Source organism: Molothrus aeneus, chromosome Z (genome assembly GCF_037042795.1).
Source record: "Molothrus aeneus isolate 106 chromosome Z, BPBGC_Maene_1.0, whole genome shotgun sequence".
Taxonomy (NCBI): domain Eukaryota; kingdom Metazoa; phylum Chordata; class Aves; order Passeriformes; family Icteridae; genus Molothrus; species Molothrus aeneus.
Genome location: NC_089680.1, coordinates 32,989,270 through 33,009,197, shown reverse-complemented (window position 1 = coordinate 33,009,197; position 19,928 = coordinate 32,989,270). Strand labels below are relative to the sequence as shown.

Genomic DNA, 19,928 nt, shown 5'->3' with positions numbered 1-19,928 from the left:
CGTAACTCCTATAAAGAGAGCACCCAGGGGAACAGCTTGTTGCCACAGTTCTCAGGAGGCAGGAGATAAGGGAAGCAAAGGTTTAATCTTTCAGAGGAGGTTTTTTGCAACAACATACCCACAACACACATCACTGGATGGTATGGAGGGAAGAGCTCCTGCTCTTCAGGGAAAGTGATAAGGATACAATTTAGATGAATGTGTTCATGACAAATCAAATATTGATTTTTTTATTATTAGCTTGGAAAACAGAAAAGGCGTCTTTGATTTATAAGAAAAAAAAATGCATTATTAATTCATCTTTCATCAGACCCATAAATCCAATCCTAGCCTCATGGTATTTTAAAGCAATTGATTTTTTTAAAGGCAAAAATGAAAAGACACTTACCAAAGTGTTTATGCAATGGGAATTCGGAACACAGAGTCCATGTCCTCCATTCTGACATTCATCAATATCTAAGCAGACCTAGCAATAAGCCAAATCCAGAAATAATAAAATTAAGTAAATTTATTGACATCAAAGACTGAAGAAATAACACCAAAGTTTAAGACTAAAAAAGAGATGTAGCCTCTGCTGAAACTGCTCTCAGAATGTCACAGACATTATCCATAGGCTAACTTTCTAAATCCTAAAGAAGTAGAAAATTTCAACTTTAGAATGTACTCTGGTTCATGCAGAAGAGTTTACACAAAAACTGTGTTCCCATTCTAGGGTGCTTACAGAAATACAAAAAAATATTACAGTAAAATAGGCCTTTTTAATAATTTTCTTTCTAGTTCAAAGCCAGTTTACAGAACCCCCTGAAGTTGATCAGAGATACTTACAAAGATTACGACATTTTTTCTTGTCTCTATGCCAGTCAAGAGTATTAGATTGTTAATACTCCCATTACAGCTATGCAAACACAATTCAGATCTCTAACTGAAACACTCTGAGCTCTGCCTAACAGCATAAGGCAATTGTGGAACAACTGAAACATAAATACCATTCAATACAGATGCACTTCTAATATAAAACCAGCACCTTGCAATGGAGGTTGTCATGGAGGTGCTACCACTCACCTGCTTATTGCTCTTGGCATAGCTGAGTCCTATCCCTTGCACAGTTTGTCCCGTGTATCCTAGAGGACAGGTCTCACACCGGAAACCTGGAGCAGTGTTCACACATCGCACACCAGGGAAGCAAGGGTTGTAACGACACTGCAAAGAAAAAATGAACCAAGCACATATTTGTGCTTCAGTAACATCCAAACTCTGACTGCGAGTACAGACCTCAAGGCAAAGGCAATGCTACATTCAACACCTGTATGTCCTCTGTTCAGAGAGGGCTTAGAGAGGAAACCGTCTCTGCAGGTATCTCTGATCTCAGTAAGTCTTCAGCTATCTCTGTAATTTAAATATCATTTGCAACCTTCCATTACAGCCTATAGTTGATGTTCTAAACTCTCACCCTGAATCTTTCCTTTAACTAGGAAGATTCAGATCCCTTGGAGGCTGAAGACCACAATATTAGGAAAGCCACATAACTCCAAGCCTCCAAACACCCCTTCTAATGTGTTTTGTACACACAGAAGTGGCAGCAGCATTTTCCTTCATTTATATTTGGACAAATCTCATAGCCAAGGAAGGAATCCAAACATAAGCCAGATAAGCAGGAATGTGTCAGTGGCATCCACACATTTCTAGACTGGAGGCCCACAGACAATCCTTGGAACTTATCCCAAAATATCACATGTCCACAAAATCACCCTTGGCCTGAAGGCACCGTTCACTTCATTGCTTTATGCAGTTTTTCAAAACAGCTGTGACCGATTTCACTGGTCTTGTGGGTGCCAATGTGGGAAACAGATCCCACACTGCTGCCTTTCCAACATCAACAACTAGCTGCTAGGTAATGTTTATGAAAGTACCAAAACCATCAACATGCCATCCTGCTGCACAGGGCTCAAAGACAACAATGAATAAGTAACATGACAAAGGAATACTAGAAAGTTTTTAAAAATGCCTTTTTTTACTCCTTCCATCACTAACAGAAAAACTTATGCAAGATGGAGGGCGAGCAAACCAGACAATACACACCTACAAGAGACCTGCAACTTGTAACCAAACACACACACACACACGGAAGCAAGAAAGACATGTTTAATATCACACTGTGTTTGACAGACAGATTTGTTAATAGTACATCAGTCAGTAATATGAGGAAAACGGCAAACCGAGGACAGACATTTTGTGCCTCCTTATTTTGTTGTGGATTCTTTGTTGTAGGCAGCAGAGGGCACCCAAATTACACAGCACAGAAAGCAGAGCTGCAGCTCCCAAGATAATGGGCACCAGAATACCAAAGTAATGTCTTCAAAATGGTAATGAATTAGGGAGGGTACTACACAGAAATTGACACCGACAGGGAAGATGATGGCAGCTCTTAGGGATCTTCCATATTTGTCTTTGCCAGAATTTGTACACTTTCTTTTTAAATGCCTATTATCAGGAAGTACGGAAATAGCTCGTTCATAAAAGGCTTTAAATAAATTTATAAAAACAAAACAAAACCAACCAACCAAACAAAAAAACTTTCCTGTGTATCAGGAAAACTTTCCTGCATATCAGGGAAACTTTCCTGTATATCAGCTAACTCAGGAAAACAGTACCATGACACATCCCTCTCATTAGACAATTCAAAATGATTGCTATTTATTGCTTCTTTATTTCTCCCTGTGCAACTCAGTAAAAATCCAGCTGATTAAGTAGGTATTTCCTGTGCAAGTAGGTATTTCTCCCTGTGCAACTCAGTAAAAATCCAGCTGATTAAGTAGGTATTTCCTGGTGAACAAAACTGCTCTTGACAAGGTGGCATTTTAATGGCAGTGTCCAAATAAAGATCTCATAATAAGCAAGACTTTATGATACAATTTTGACAAAAATTCCTTGCTGTTTCTAATGTGAAAGCAGGTCATCTTTCATGTGGAATGGTGTCAGGAAGATGAAGCTACATGAATCTCCAGTGATTAGAGCCTGACTACTAACAGACAACCACTATAATATCAAGCCATCATAAACCAGTCTCTGTTTCTTTTTCCACCACTGCTGTAATGGGTAGAGTTGCTCCTGAAAATGGCAGGGAGGAGATTATTGCCATGCTTTGCCTTAGTCTGAAAATAGCTCAGGAGGCAAAACCCATCCATACTGGCAGGCTCCACCTAGGCTGGCTTGAGCCTCACACCATGGCTGTCTGTAGCATGAAATATGTACCACAGCTGTCTTGGATCCATCACTTGCATTCACATTTCAGAGCTTCACCTCCATTTTCTGTGCCTTCTGTTGCAGCAGACACAGTTCATGCCATGTAAGGCAAAACAAGAGACATTGCCAATGCCTCAGGAAACTGCCACCCTTAACTCACTTTCTCTCCCCAGTGCTTTTTGCAGACAGGTGTAAGGTACATCAAATCCTCTCCTGGTGGTCTACAGGAGGAAGTAAATCAAAAGAGCAGTCAAAGCACATTTCCTGTTGGCTAGGAAGGAGAAATAGGGAATTGCTTTTGCTGTTTTACATTATTAAACAGGTACACTGGTAGAACCATGTTATCCACAGTTATGACCTAATTCTGCTGGTTCCTTGGTCTACTACATCCAGGTACTTTTTCACAGAAAAGACTAAAGAGTAATGGTGAAAATCATCCCACAGAAAAAATGCAGTGAACCTGTAAGTGGTTTTGTTGTTTCTGTTCTGAGTGTCACATTCCAATTAACACAGGTTTTCTTTGTTTAAGATAATGTAGATTTATTAATTCAGTCCTCAATACAAACAAGCTCTGAATTTCTAACATATAGCACAAGAAAAAAGTAGATTTGAATCAACATGATCAGATTTCAACAAATACAAAGCAAAAGGAACAATGACAATGATTGTTTATCTTCTTTCACAGACTTCTAAGGTACAGATGCAAACGTGACTCCAGTCTGGGTTGAAGAGAAGAATTTGGTCTCCAAGGCTCCTTCAGGAGCACAAAAATTTAAAGAAACAAAGCCCATATTAAAAAAAAAAGTGCTTCCGCAGCCTATAACAGAAGCTATAGCATCTTCTTGTGAAACACACCTGACAATGTCAAAAGTGTGTTTTGGCTGGGTTTAGATTCTGGGTTTTTTTCCAAACATTACGCTTCTTTAAGTGACTTCTCAACTCACCAGAGTGGTTCAAGTTTTCACACACATAACCTCCATAAAGTTGAAGAAACAGCAAAACAGGGATATAAAATCAAATCAGAATGAATTAATATTCACTGTGCAAGCAGTCAGTAAATGCTGAAGACAGAACGTATTAGCAACCCATTGATATGTATGAAACAGTTGATTTTTAGCTTTTTTTTTGCAACATTCAGTGAAAGTAGCTATTTTACCTCATCAATATCTGAGCATGTAACTCCATTTCCTGTGAGTCCTTCAGGGCAGGGCCCACACTGAAATCCCTCTGCTGTCTCCATGCACCTCACTCCCCTGAAGCAGGAATTAACTTCACATTTCGGTTTAGTGCGCCTAGGAAGCTGAGTTGGAAAACTCACAGTGCCTAAACCTTTAATGCAGAGAGAACAACAGTTTCAGTGGTTGAAAGAAATGCTCATCATGGCTCTCAGCTGGCAAGCATTCTGAAGAAATTCCCAAGACACTTCATGTCCCTGCACTGTGCTGCTGCTGCTGCCACCAGCTGTGCTGTGGCTGAAAGGCTCCATCCCAGGAATAGCTCAGGAACTTACTGTGTCCCCAGCAAAGGGAAATTGAGGCTATTCTTCTAGGTTCATGTGCTTCTCCTGGCTACATATGGGAGTCTTCCTTCTAGGTCTGTCCTAAAACAGACCTGGTCTGTCCTAAAATAGACCTGCTGCTGGCCAAGGCAGGGAACTCAGAAAGCAAAGGATCTTTTTCAGACTCATAATGCCAGCCAGAGCAGAATATGACTTCTCCCTTGTCCTTCTACTAAGATTGTGCATGAGATAGCTGGGAGACAATGCCTCCCTCCACTGGAACATGTAGCACAGCTTTGTGTCAGAGTGAGAACTGACAGTACAGCCTGAGTGGCACTGCTTGGTTTAGTGGCATTTTATCGCCCAATAGGTGATTGTTGGGTCTGTGGAAGCTTTTCCTCTAATGAAAATCTATTTTAAATTTGTGTCCAGATACAAATACACCCACAATTTTGGACACAGTATTTTTTAAAAAGTACTTTTTAGAAACCACATAAAGCTAATGTGATCAATACTAGTTTTAAAACAACTCTAATGTCTTCTAGATTATCAGCAATAACAGGAATACTCACCACATGCTTGGCACTCAGCTATGGTATTTCTCAGAAAAGTTGTTTCTTTGACCTTGAGAATTTAGAAAATCAATGTTATTTAGGTACAGATAGTTCCAGTTTGCACCTGGCTGAGAGAGGAACTATTAGTCCCCAAACCATGCAACATGCCACTCAAACCATGCAACACAGGTAATTGGTCTTAAATGAGATGCTCTTTGTAGTCCATAAAATTAAGGATATGGATAATGGATGTACTTCGGTTCAGCCTTCAAGGTCCAAAGGTCCTTATTTGACCAAAGGAATGTGCCACCAGCAATTTCAGTTCTGTCACCCACCAGCAAGTGAAACAAATGCCATTTCACTCCATGCAACAGACTCACAATATCTAATAGTGGGCTAGGATGTCTACTCTACTTCCTCACCAGACACTAAATTTTCTGGATCTGAATAAGCAAGCCCCATACACTCCCACATTCAATGATTCTCCCTTGCAAGCAGAGGGTACCAGGACCTATTTGGTTATTTCTTCTTGATTGTGTCATGCCTTCAGGGCAATAACTCTACACAGGAGTTTACTGCTTACCCTGCCCTGAAGTCTGTGCTGATTCTATCAAAGGAGCAAAACTGGGATATTTCACACCAAAGCCTCTAAACATTACCTGTTGTCTAAGAAGGTCTTTTACATCTCCCAGTAATTGGTTCATCTGCATCATTTGACCCATCAGCTGCCTATTAAAATCACCTGCAGGGAAACAGCAATGGAAAAGATCGCACAGCATAACTTTTCTTCATTTGTCATGGTAATTTCTGAGATATAAGATAGAAATGCCATGAAGAGCCATAGAGGGCAGACACTACTGTTATGCAAACCCTATAGAAATCATCACGGCAAACACAGTATTTACCTCAAATTTTATTGTCTGATTTTCATTAACTCAAGGCTTTTCTGGACGGAACTCCTCATATACCACAGAAATGGGCAAAGCAGAAAGCTCTCCACAGAGAGAAAAATAAGATCACAATTCTTCTACCATTACTTCAGTGTTAAGGCTCTCCTGGGCAACTAAGGCCACCAGTGCTAGTGGTTCCTCCCAAGGCCTGAGACCAGCAGCCCTGAGTAAAAACCTCAGGATTTCAGAACTGGATATTTGTGATAACCTATTTGGGGCAGGAGGGCAAGGTGAGGCCATGAAGCATGTGTGCATGCAATGGGAAGATACCCTGCGTAAATGTATTCCCTGTCATAGAATCAGAGTCATAGAATCATCAGTGTTGGAAGAGACCTTTAAGATCACACAGTCTAACCATCCACCCAACACTACCGCTGTGACCCCTAAACCACTAAACCATCAGCTTAGCACCAGATACAGCATACACCAGATACAACCATCCAAATTACCTCCAGGTAATTCCACCACCTCCCCGGGCAACTTATTCCAATGCCTGACCACCCTAATAATGAAAAAATATTTCTAATATCTAAGCTGAATCTCCCCTGCCTCAGTTTAAGGCCATTTCCTGATGTCCTCCTACTACAGGCATGGCAGAAGAGACCAGCACCCACCTGGCTAAACCCTCCTCTCAGGTGGTTGTAGAAAGCAATGAAGTCCCCCTGAGCCTCCTCCTATTGAGACTGAACAAACCCAGCTGCCTCAGCTGTTCCTCATATGACACATTTTCTGGTCCTTTCACCAGTCCTGGTGCCCTTCACTGGACACACTCCAGCACCTCAATCTCATATTTAAAGTGAGGAGCCCAAAAGTGAACACAGGATTTGAGGCACAGCCTCACCAATTCTGAGTACAGGGGGTTGATAACTTCCCTAGTCCTGATGGCATAGCACAGTTGTAACCACTACTGATTCATAAATATTTTTCAAAGTGAAGTTACCCAGCTTTCTGAGCAAGCTCACTGTGAAGCTCTGAGAACACATCAACAGTGCCTGCTCTGACAAAACAGTGTTTTTAGTAACTGCAATAGTCACTTGGCTTCTCTTCTCAAAGGCAGCTCATCACACTGCACAAGTTTCATGGCTGCATTTGCTTCGGAGAGGTGCAGAATTTGTATTGACTCACAAAACATCTACTCAACACAGTGTGAACTCACACCAGAAGTCAGTCTTCAACACCAAGTAACCAATTAAAGACTTCTAAAACAAGACCAAAAGTTACATCTGTAATGAGCTATAGGAAAGGACCAGATCAAACCCAAGATCTTCACAGGAGATTTTAATATCTTAAATGAAACACTGGCTTTGAGACAGTGACAGAGAAGAAGCAGAAAGCGTGTTTAGCACAGTAGCTTGTAGTTGCTTCTCTTTGCAGCTTACTTATGAATTTGTACCTCTCAAGAAGAAGATATTTGTTTACTTCTCTAAGTCTGTATCTAAAAACAAACTTCAAAAATATATGCTCTTCCACAGTCTAGGCAGGCAGGATATTTTGATATTATGCCTGATAGCTTCAGGGAGGTTTATTCATATGTTATTTTTGTGAGTACTGAAAGCTTATATGAAAAATGCATCTCTTAATGTTTACCTCATTGTTTTGTACTTCAAAGCATGTCTAACTGTTTCCAAACATTCTAATGGGAACCATCCAAATCCTCACATACTGGGTTTTCTTCACTTTGTATTTTCTCATTCAAACACTGAACAAGTTTGAAGTCAGGAATCACCTGTTCCAGAGCCTGCTTCGTCCTAACCTTGCCATATTTTTATTTGGGTGACAACAGCAGGACATAATATCATGGGTATTTCAGAATCCCATAGTGGAACCTGGCACAGGCTGTCAGGCCAGATGCTGGGGTCTGTTCTTATTTTATTTTTAAAACAAAGGCTAATTCAGGCATTACTGGTTGAAACCTGCAAAAAATTCTCAAGACTTCAGATGGTGTCTTTTGGCTAGCATCTAAATCAAAACCAGACCTATTCCGTAGTTAAGTTTTGCAGACTGCTGAACATTAAGGTGGACTAAACGGGTTAAACTGCCATGAACTACATGCCCTGTGTGCAAATTTAGACAGAGCAGAAACAGCTGAATACACCTGGTTTTGGTTTTTTTCTTCCATTAAAAGTAATTCCAACAGCAGGCCCCACTTGCAGCAGAATAACCAATGTTTAGGGATAAGTACTCAGAGAGGATTTTAAGGAAGCTGTCAGTCCACAATATAGTGGATCCAGGAGAAAGCAGGTAAGCAAAAGGTACCAGCATGAAGCAATACAGTTATCTAGCCCTTCCACGTAGCCTCCTTCATCCATACCCCTAATATCTTGTAAGGCAACTCCCCAGTTCAGCTACTCCATAGCTCTATATTCTTGAATCATCAACAGTATGATTAACAGAGTAGCTTTCACAGTAATAACTAAGTTCAGAGACTGCTCTGAAGTATTACTGACCAACTGGGAACTGAAGTCCCCATCTTTCTCTTGCCAGGATATTACAGTACAGATCCAGCTTCGTTCCACAGCCAACTGGCCCAGATGTGCACAAACAATAGCCACCCTAAAACACCTCATAGCTATTGCTTCTACCTCTCTTAGGAACAACAGCTCTCTGGCTCAAGCAACACATTTGCTCCTGTCTGTGTCATTCAAATCCTGAATTGTCATTCTAAGAGAATGACACCCATAGAATCATGGAACAGCCTGAGTTGGGAGAGACTTACCAGGATTATCAGGTCAAATCCTGGCCCCACATGGGACAATCCCAAGAATCACACCGTGTGTGTGAGAACATTGTCCAACTTCTTGAACTCTGGAAGATTGTGGTTTCTTGACCAGAGAGCGAACCAGTACTATAGTATAGATGATGACTAACAATAAGAAACGTTTCTGAACAGCCTATAATCTTTCACCAAAGAAGCTGTATGTACAAGTTTTATGTGGAATTAAGAAGAGGCAGGTTCCAAGTATACAGAAGGAGATATTCCTCAGAGATGTGATAGATTTCTTGACCATGCATTTAAAACTGACTGGACAGATTCATGTACAAAAACATATATTGAATACAAAGCACAAAGACATCACCACTGAGTCAAGAGCTCTGAATACCATGAACTGGAGAACAGTGAAGCATTCAGAGAAAGCCACACTCTCCCTTCCATTAGTCTCTTGCCCGTGGGTCTATACTGACATACTGTCTCTAACAGCAACTTGTTTAAAGAACCTTTGGTCCAGTGAAATATAGCTTTTTTATTTTTAATACTTTGTCAGGTTCAGGTACCCTACATGAACTATACAACCTCCTAAGATCCCTTGGGACTAGAATGATCTTGTGATGATGATCACATGCAGCGTACTAATCTCAGCTACCAAACCCAGTGCACCTCGCATTCTAATTTCCTACCCAAACACAAAAACCCAAATATACATCTTCAGCCTGTGTCTGATCATCATAATCTCATCCCACTGCTTAGGTGTCTCAGCCTCACAGACTGAACATGGAGGTAATGCTTCTGTGAAAGCAATGAGCAAAAACCAGGGACACAGTCAAAGCCATGTACAGTTATTCAGGTCCAAAGCACTCCCCAGGATTTTCCAATTAATATGAAAGCACAGATTTTTACCAAGACATTAGGGCTTACCCCCCTATACAGCTGAACAGTTGCATTCCAGCTTTTCATGGAAGTAGGCACAATTGACATTATCTGATATACCACTGCCATAGAAGGGCATCATGATGCATACACAAAGTTCAAGGCAGAAAAGTTAAAATTGCTGTTGGAACACCCACCTTTTCTTTTGGTGGATTAGACTATGTAGACTTTGGATGTATTTATGTGAGTAGTTGGGTTATTATTATTATTATTATTATTATTGACACTAATTCCACTTGAAAGTTAAAAGCACTGAATTTGAGAGTCTAAGCCAAGTGGAGGCAGACACAGAAAGATAGTCTGCCTGTATATTACCATTTGCATTATTGATTAATGAGAAAAAGATAAAAATGAAAAAGCTGCAAAAGCTGCAAGTTTGTAATTTGGAAACTTGCCGTGGGAGAACTGACAGTTTTTGCAGAAGAAAACACTGAATTACCCTTCTGTTTCAAGTTTGAATGCCTGTTGGTTTAGTGAAAAAGAGAGAGCGTGAAGAATAAAATTAATTTTTTATTTAAGTGTATATAAGTTAAGAAGCAAGGAAATAGAAGTATCTGGTACGAAGGATTTACATAGATAAAAGGCAGACCAGATTTTGTTAGCACTGCAATGGTGCCTACATTCATGTGGCATACCCAGGATGCCCTCATAAAATTTCTGCATCTTGCCTCTGTTCTTATCAAAATTATCAATGCTGCAGGGTTGGGCTTGGCAGGGGGACAGGAAAGGTTACAAGAGAAAACATATCATTAATCCTGTTTCAAACCTTGAACTGAATTTCCTTCCTATGGCTGTCATATATTAACATATTCCATGCACAGTGTGAACCCCTTCTTCTCCCTCACAGCAGAAAGGCAGAAGAACGAACTAGAACGACTACAGATGGGATAGTCTAGCACAGGTTTTCTGTGTCCAGAGGTCAGGAAGCACCCTCACCTAACACAGGGGATTGCATGAAGCCTCTGAGGCCCTTCAGCAGCTGACAAAAGCCTTGGCTAAATTGTGGCAGGACTAGCGGCTACTGTGCAATGGTTTTTCCCACATAGACATACAGGCTCTCTAGCCATGGCACAAATGTTTTCTTTAGTCTCCTGCAAGCTTCTTTACACATTACTCCTCCCCTCTGGATGACAGTCCAGTGCTCAACAAGAGACTGACACTGTGAGTGTGGGTAAGTACGTGGGTAGGTCTTGCTACTCCAGTGATCTTCCTTTCACACAACCTGTAGCAACGTACCCCATTTAGCGCTACTTTCCATCTGCAACTGTTTGCAATTTGAGTACTTAAAATATTATTAAGCTGACACAAGTAGATCATCATCACAAAAACTTGTCTTCCAAATTAGGCTAAAAAACCTCTTTTAATCATTACAGACTTGTCTTTCACTAAAACAACAGATCATTGTTTTATCACCAGCAACTGTTTTATCTCCAAAGAGAGCTATTTCTAAAACATTTACAGGAAATTTTCATAGCTATAATTTAATCAAATAATTGTTATTACTTGACTATAGGCTTTTTCACATTTTCAGTATTCATCACATTAATTTCCTTGCACTGGTATCATTAAGAATAATTTTAACTCCCAGTTGCAGGCCTTACCAGTGTACTGAGGTACAGGCTCAATTTGTTGAAGAAAACAATCCTGCAGGTTTCCCACTTCAGCAAGGGTTCCTCCAGTTACCAGCTTCAGTTCATCTAGTGTATCCTGGGCTCACAAGAAAAACAGAGCTCACAATTCTGGTACAACAATGGGAAGAATATGAAATATCAGACAAAGTAAATTAATTTTTTAAAGAGTGGGAGTCCATTTCATATGCATGCAGGGGTCCTACACCATTCCCTTCAGGACCACCCATTACCATTTGAACTGTATAAAATCTCTAGTCTTTGCCTTGCAGATTTTGACATAGGTGTGGTTTTATTTCAAACTCTTTTTTTTTACTGTTCTAATTAATAAAATCGCACATACTAGAAGTTCCTATATTTCTGTGGCATATGATTTTGTTTTAAGTGCATCCAAAGCTGTGGTTTTTTCCTCTCCTCTCAAACAGGTACATATATTCATGTCAGGAATATGGACACATCAGTCATTCTCTATAAAAATAGGCTCACTTTCAAGCCTGTAATGAAACAAAGTAAGTGGGAAACCTTGGGGGGCAGAATGCCTTTGTACCTTCTAATAAGTATTTTTGATTAATGATGATGGAAGATGCTCTGGAAGACACTGTTTATCTCAGACTGCTGATAGGGACATGACAGGAAGCTTTATCAACTCCTGCTTGGCAGACAGAGGAAGAAAAGCTATTGCAATCAAACAGATGAGGGTTTCACTCTGGCACCAAAAGAGTCCTCCTTTCTTTTGTCTTTTTTAGGCTTTTGGCATATCATGAAGAGGAAAGCCACATACACAGACAAGCATTGCTCATACAGGATAGCTGGAAGAAGCCAGTGAAAAGCTGCTCTTACTGCACTAGCTGAGTCCTTACAAAAAGTCCACTCCCCAAAAAACAACTAGATTGAAGTGAAGGAGGTAGTAGGTTTTTAAGATTTTATTTAAAAAGCTAAAAATTATGTCTAAAACAAATAGCAAAAATATTATAGGGTTCATGTGAGCTAAGATTTCACCTGCTCCATAGGAGCTTCTATTTACATTTATTTCACAACTTAATATTAAAGTATTACTGTAGAGAGCTTGGCTGCTGTGAGGACTGAGGTTTGAATTCAGTGATCCAGAGGTTCAGTGGTGATCCCTCTAAGTCCTCAGCCTGTTCCCAGTTTCCATGCTCACCTGTGGCTTCTCTTGGAGAATGCGCAACTCAGCTGCCACCACCTTCTGAGACAGTGCTGAAAATGGTTTTGGCAAGTCCTCAATTGCACCTACTTGCAGGCAGTCCAGATACAACTCTATAGTGCTCACTCCCTGCTGCAGACCACTCAGCCACAAGATGACAGCATGGGGTTTCCCATCAGCCAGCTGGATGTTGCTAAAGATCACGGAATTCAGCCTTCCATCACTCTTCAGATAGCGCAGAACCGCTAGGACAAAACACACAGAAGGACTATCAGAGGGTAGCAGACAGCCCACGGCTGATCAAGGAACATCCTGTGGAAATCTGCAATTGCTCTGGTATTTTTCCCCATGTCTGCCTCTGTAAATGCATCCCATATGCAGACACAATGGTAATAATAAACGGGACATTGACTCTCGAAGCAGCACTAGCAGGATGCTTGCATGACATTTGTGAAGCTCTGTTGCCTGTGCTGAGTTTTCCTCTGCTTTGTCCAGGCCTCCCTAAATGTCTTAACCAAAGTCACTTTACAGGCCATAATGTGCTAAAACGCAAGTGGTAAAGTTACAGGGCGTAGCAGGCAGCCTCCAGTCAGCACTTTGGTATGTACATATCTGACAGACCCAGAAATACTCTGCAGAAGTGTACAACTAGAAAATCAATTTTAGTGATGCATACTGCATACAGTGGAGCTAAGAGTGCATCCAAATGCATAATTAAAAACCAAAGGAAGCATGTTTCCAAAGCAATAACCTGCACTTCTCTGTAACAAACACTCAGTAAAACCAAAATATAATGCAGAAAAGACATAGTCCACTCCTAGGGATGACTAAACCTTTTCTCAGCTCTTTTTAAAAGCCTTAGTGACTGACCTACCTGACAAAAATTCTCATTTCATTAAGTAAAATGCACCATCAAAAAAAGCCCACAGCAGTCAAATACTCTTACAATAAATGCCTGCTGAGTAATATTGAAAAGAAAGTCTCTTTCCTAAGGAAATTGGATCAGTAAGCTAGAATCTGTGAGCCAGATCTCTAGGATCAGCTAGCTAGTTCTCTCCACAAAGTTTCTCCCTGGCTCTCCAACTGCATTATCTGCAGAAGCAACGAGCTGAATGCATCTGGACAGTGCATAACTACCCTGCAATATCAGACAGACCTTCAAAGATCCCACTGATCACCAGCTGACAGCCTCTTATTTCCTGATCATAATAGTTATGAGCATGAGGAACCAAGCTGCAGAGACATCAGGCATCTAAATATTTACGTGCTGGCTCTTGCTAAAGTCTGAAATTCACAGATGGCTGGTACAGCTGTGTCAAGTGAGACCTCACAAATGATCTGACACTAAGTCAACCAAAAATTGTGGATATAGTGGAGGTAAAAGCTCATACTAGCTTTGGACCTAATAACAGCTACTTACTGAAACCATCCAATTTCTATTCATTTAACAAACTACCTTGCCATCTTTCCACTACTAATAAAATTGCTAGGATACCTGTTTGTTGCTGACCTCCCAACTTACTGTGCACATGCTCCCTAAAATTTTTTTAATTCCTCAGTCTAATGATAAAAAACTCCCAGATTTATACCAGCATGAATGGGGCAGGGTATGTCTCCATCTTTGAAGTCTACACCAGTGCTAGAGCCTCAGCAGCTGTGATCAATACCAGGAATGTTTTCACTACTGTCTATGTTAAAACACTGCCAGAGCTGATATTTCTGCAAAGGTGCATGAGGTCACCAGTAACTCGCTAAAAGGTAGCATTTCTTGGCAAACTCAAAGATACGGCAAGAGAGAGTACATTGCAGGCATTTTATTTATGTGAATATTATGCACGCCTGGCCATATAAAATTGGATCTGGGCCCTGCACTCAGAGTGACCAAACACAACAGTAGCCTAGAGAAAGAAAGAGGAGATGGAGGCAGGGCCCAGAACAGACTCTGCCAGAATAGTTTCAGGACAAGGAGCAATCAGACTTGGAAAGAAGATCAAGTATTCTTTCCTCAGCCAAAGCCAAATATTCATCTGGTAAACTAGAGTAGGCTTTTGAAGAGAGATTTTCTTGGATCACAGCCTCCACCTCCAAGATTTAACTCATACAAGCCCCTGCAGTATGTTTGCTGATTGAATATTTTACAGAAAATCATAAGAGTGTCACGTAAACTGCTTAAGAAACAAATTTTCAATTAAAATAGGAGCTGCTTCACAGAATTGTTTAACTGCAACACTTCTATGCACTAACTGCTGTTTGCTCCATAAAAGAATAATTAAAAAAGGATAAGAAATCCATGGACGCTATCTATCCCTGAAAGACATAATTGTCTACAGTAAGTTTAGCTGTTAACTCCCTAAATCAGATTTGGGTGCTAACTAGAAGGAACATGCAGAGAAATACCACAGATATGAAGACCCTGCATTTTGCTGAGATGCCAGTATTGGTTCATCGCTTAAGCAATGCTGTTCCATCTTGAGAGGATCATACACAACTCACACACTCCATACTTGCAGCTGACATGACAATCTCGTGGATGCAGTTTAACTTACTGTATGAAGTAGCCATATGGGATCCCTAACACTTCAGAGAAATCACGTGTGAAAACACTGCCTACCACTTGCTCACTGCCATATGCCTTAACTAAGGTGCTCTAAAGTAGTAAGGAGACAAAGAAATCCAATGAACTGTCTTGCTGCAAAAAGCCTCCCTCTCTTAAGCCAATCTTTTACATCAACCTGATGGTCAATCCTTTAAATCAAACAGGTTACAGATGTCCTCCATCTACTCAACACTGGTCACTGACAGGACAAGTTGCTCCATGCTGCCTATGCATATGCCATTATTGCGTTCGTCCTGTCACAAAGATGTAACTCAAACACCAACCCACTGAGGACAAAACCAAAAGAAACCATGTAACCTTCCACCAGAAACACTCTAACAGGCTTAAAGGACTGTCATGCAGTCACACAGACAGTTTGGAAAATCAGTTCGATATGTTCAAACTTGTATGTAAATCGACACATTTGTGCATATACATGTGTTCCTATATATATGTACCACATTTGCACACATAGATGTGCATGTGCGAGAGGGAGAGGGACTATGTGTAATTTATCATTTATTTAGCAATTAAGTAAGTCCGTGTTGGGAATTGTATGGCACTTTTGATAAGGCTGTGTGACCATGTATTACCCATTCCCTACACACACACACAGTTCTTATTCCCTTACCTCAGAAGGATTTTGGCAGACCTGATAAAACTACCAATGTTTTATTGAACTCATTCCCCAACCATGTTTAACGAAAAGATATGCTTTTCTTCTTTTGCAACATATTGAATAATTTCCCTATGTAGAAACTGAAATTCCTCAGTAGAATTTCACAGTATATTCGATTTAGCTAATTACTCGGTAGCAAATTACTATAGCAGTGGTGAAGTCAATGCAGCAACAATAATGTACATAAATCAACAATCAACAATAAATCAATAAATCAATGATCTTTCACTGAACCTTAAAACTGTAGTATATCCCAGACCTGGTTTACAGATCAATCAGATCAATGAAATTATTATTATTATTTCTAAAAGTACGGCAGTTCCTACTTTGACTCCTGACTAACGCTTTATTTCACCCAACAGATCTAGTAAGTGCTGGGAATATTTGTCTTGCGTAGTCACATCTAACCTCCAGGGTCATTGGAACAAGAACCTGCCTTTCATATGCATGAGGCAGCATGTGCGTGTGTCCCTCGCATTCCTGAGTAATAAGAACCAGTGATTATCCCTAGGGAAAAAAGGAAAAAAAAAAAAAAGACCAAACCACATTGTCTCCTTGCTCCATATTCCATGGTTTTTTCCTCCTTTCTCAGCATTGCTCAGAGTAAGCACTGCAGCCAAGTGAAGGTACCAGCTGATTGTCAGGTCAGTTTTCCCTGGCCAGGAGAGAGCAGCATCAAGGAGACGAAGGAAAGAGATGAAGGGGTGAGAGGGGATGTGAAAAGTGACAGTATGCAACAGGAATGACTCAAGCACAAAGGTTAATCACACAGTTGTCAACATTCATCTGTTACACACCAGTGACTATGGATCCAACACCAGTTATACCATACACATTCCAAGCAACTCACCTTTACTCATCCGTCCCATTACCGTAAATTCAAAATACTTGCTGTTGTCAGCTGATGAATATAGGCCAAAAACAGTGGCTGTGCTCTTTGGCTGTAATTTGAATGTTGAGAGCAAGTACACTTCATTCAGCATAGGATCCCCAAATGCTTGTTGCAAGAAGTTCAGTACCACTCGCTTGTTTGAATAAGGAAGAAGATCAAAAACTGAGGGGAAAAAAAAGCATATTTCAAAAGAAAATTAAATATAATAATGACCAAAGAAGAATGATATTTGAAGCCACATATTGGAGATTGTATACTCTTCCTATCAAGAAAAAAAAAGTTATTAATATGATGATCGTCTGTAAATATCATGAAGTTCAAATCCCTGGCACTGGAAGGGATATCTTAAGCAATCTGGTCTGGTGAAACATGTCCCCATAGATGCAGGCAGTTTGGACTAGATGGCACCTGCCAGCTACAGCTATGATATTCTATCATTCTATCAAAATATCTATAATTTGTTGCAAATATTTTAACTATTTTTATTTTTCAAAGGAATTATTGATAAGTTACTAACATAGAAATAACTAGTTTTCAAATTGAGGAATGCAAATATTTTTAGGTAGATCTCAAAGGTGCTTTTCTTCTGAGGATTCACCTCAACAGAAAGCTTTTTAACCTACTTCTGCTTTCATAAATTCAGATGTTTGTGTTCACATTTCAATTACATAAGGATTCAGCATTAAAATTTTCAGACAGATTTCCAGAGTGCTCATCCTTTGATAGCTTTTGCAAAACACCAATTAAAATGCCAAAAAGCCAGGTAAGCAATATGATGTTCACAACCTTCTCACTTCACTGAGTTTTCAGAATATATATTATACAAATAAGACTCATCTTTCCTTTCTGGCAAACAAAACAAAGAAATACAGGCCTGACAAAAAACAAAACAAAACCCACAAACCCTGAAGGCATAGTGAAAGCTCTTTCAAATTTTTATTTTAGTTTTTCCATAATGCATAAGCAAAGAGTCTATGATTTTACACATATATAAGTCAGCTATGTCCTTTATGGCACTGAAACAATGAACTGGGGTTTTCCTCAATGTTCCTAAATCCACGACATCTCCTAACTCAATAAACGCTTCTATTAGGTTTTTTGATTATCTCCTATTCCAACCCACTGCAATTAAAGCAGTATATATATTACACCCTGTCAGTAAAGTCTGATAAATATTTTGCACAACTGTTTAAATATAAGAGCACACTGAGCCATTGTATACCACTGACACTCCATAGGCCTACTATAGCTGGGCCATCATTTTCTCCCACTCTGGAACACTACTGTAGAGCTCTCACTAGAGAAGAGTTGTAACACCGGGCAGATGGCAAAGGCACGTGACAGCACATTGTGCCTTAGCTTGATTCAAGCCCGTGGTTGTACTAATAAGTTTCTTTTCCCAGGCTGAAAAAACACTGGTGGACCTTATCAGATGAGCCTCTTCTGTGTAGCACAACCCCGAAGCTGTTGTTGTCTATAAGGTGATGAGCTCATCCTACAATTCCAGTGTTTCCGTAAGTTACGCACAGGAAAAAACTGAAGAGCACTCAAAGAACAACCACATGGGCACGCAGACCTTCCCACAGATATGCGGGAAACCCTGTTCCCTTATACTAGAGTGTGGGTTAATGCTGCTCCCATCACTCATTCTGAAGCATCCATTCATTTAGACACTAATGTTATTTCCAAAAAAGAGAAAAAATGAAGACCGTTTTCCCTTCATTTCATGAAGTCATTGAAATAATCTCTGAAGTCTACACTTACATTGGGTCTAAGGATCTCATGACTCTACAGAGAATTTGCAGGACACACTACAAAAAATATCAGACCCTTGACTTGCATGCACTAGTAGTACTGCTGTCAAACAACTAAGACATATATATGTAAGGTGGACTTGGTCAAAAGACTTCATTAAGTTCAGATTTACAGCATACCAGGACAACCACTGCTCCCACTGAAAGCAGGGACTTGGAAAGCAGAAGCAAAAGGCTGGGTGCCTCATCACACTTAGTGCAGAGAGAGTAGAGCAACTGCCCACATAAGAGACTGAAATGCAACTCACTACTGTGTACAACAGCATTTTACAAGGAACAGACATTCATAAAATACAGCTGTGTTTCCTCAGCCAGAGCAATGCAATACAATACCAAAGACTTTGACAGCATGAAATATAGTACAAAATATATACATTTTGTTCAGTTCTAGGTCTATTGGCTGAATTTCTATCAATTTCTGTGATACTCATTAACCTATGCTAGAATCACTTAAAAATATTACAAAAGTAATGACTAAACACTGTGAAACATCTGTCTAATGTTACAGAAAACATTTTTTGAATTTTTTGTTATTTGCATCTTTAAATTAATACTCAAATTGGTTTGTCAGTTGTGTTCCACAAAGCACAGTGCCTCAGCCAGATCCTTTAGCACCATGTTATCAAACTCTTTCCTGGAATATCTTCACTGACTAGTATGTGGATGCATTACATGATCAGATCCATCCTTAAGCACAATGCTACACACATGCTAGCAAATGCAGCTAGCAGAAGAATGAGGAGGCTATGAAAATTCATTTTACATCCTTAGTAGAGTTGGCAGAGACAGACAGCTCTTGGCCATTATAGAGACAAGTATTTGTTTGGGAGAAACAGGGAAAAAAAGATCACAAAGATTTCACATCTCATTTTTTGAAGAACCCTGTCTCTTTGTTCCTCTCAGTGGAAAGGCAGACTTGAAAGCAAATGTACAGAATATGACTGACAAAGCTGAAAAGCACAAGCAGCTGGTTCTAATCCATGTAATGGATTGAAAACTCCAACATGCCTTCATGCCTTCAAGCACGAGTGTGCATACCCACTGGGCTAAACTGAGCCTGCTCATGAGACAGACCAGGAATTCTCTCCTGCACCTTCCTTCTGTGGTTTTTAAAATAGAGCTGCCTACCCTCCTAGCCAAATGCTAACAAGGGATGAGCTACATGGTGAGACAGTGGCAAACCACACTTTGGAAATCTGCCCAAACCCATCAAGGCTAGCTTTTCAGATGAGAGCTAGAAGGCGGATGGAAAGTGCTAGGATG

General features: G+C 40.2%; 1 protein-coding gene across 1 annotated transcript in view; it reads right to left on the bottom strand.

Moving 5' to 3' along the window:
• THBS4 (thrombospondin 4) overlaps window positions 1-19,928 on the bottom strand; it is a 38,582-nt gene that overhangs the window by 17,413 nt on the left and 1,241 nt on the right. The window contains exons 2-9 of the mRNA XM_066568787.1: window positions 16,810-17,013; window positions 12,682-12,929; window positions 11,493-11,598; window positions 5,955-6,037; window positions 5,314-5,365; window positions 4,400-4,572; window positions 1,063-1,200; window positions 389-466 (exon numbers count right to left, since the gene is read on the bottom strand). Coding sequence (XP_066424884.1) covers window positions 389-466; window positions 1,063-1,200; window positions 4,400-4,572; window positions 5,314-5,365; window positions 5,955-6,037; window positions 11,493-11,598; window positions 12,682-12,929; window positions 16,810-17,013 — 1,082 coding nt within the window. The remainder of the gene's footprint in view (window positions 1-388; window positions 467-1,062; window positions 1,201-4,399; window positions 4,573-5,313; window positions 5,366-5,954; window positions 6,038-11,492; window positions 11,599-12,681; window positions 12,930-16,809; window positions 17,014-19,928) is intronic.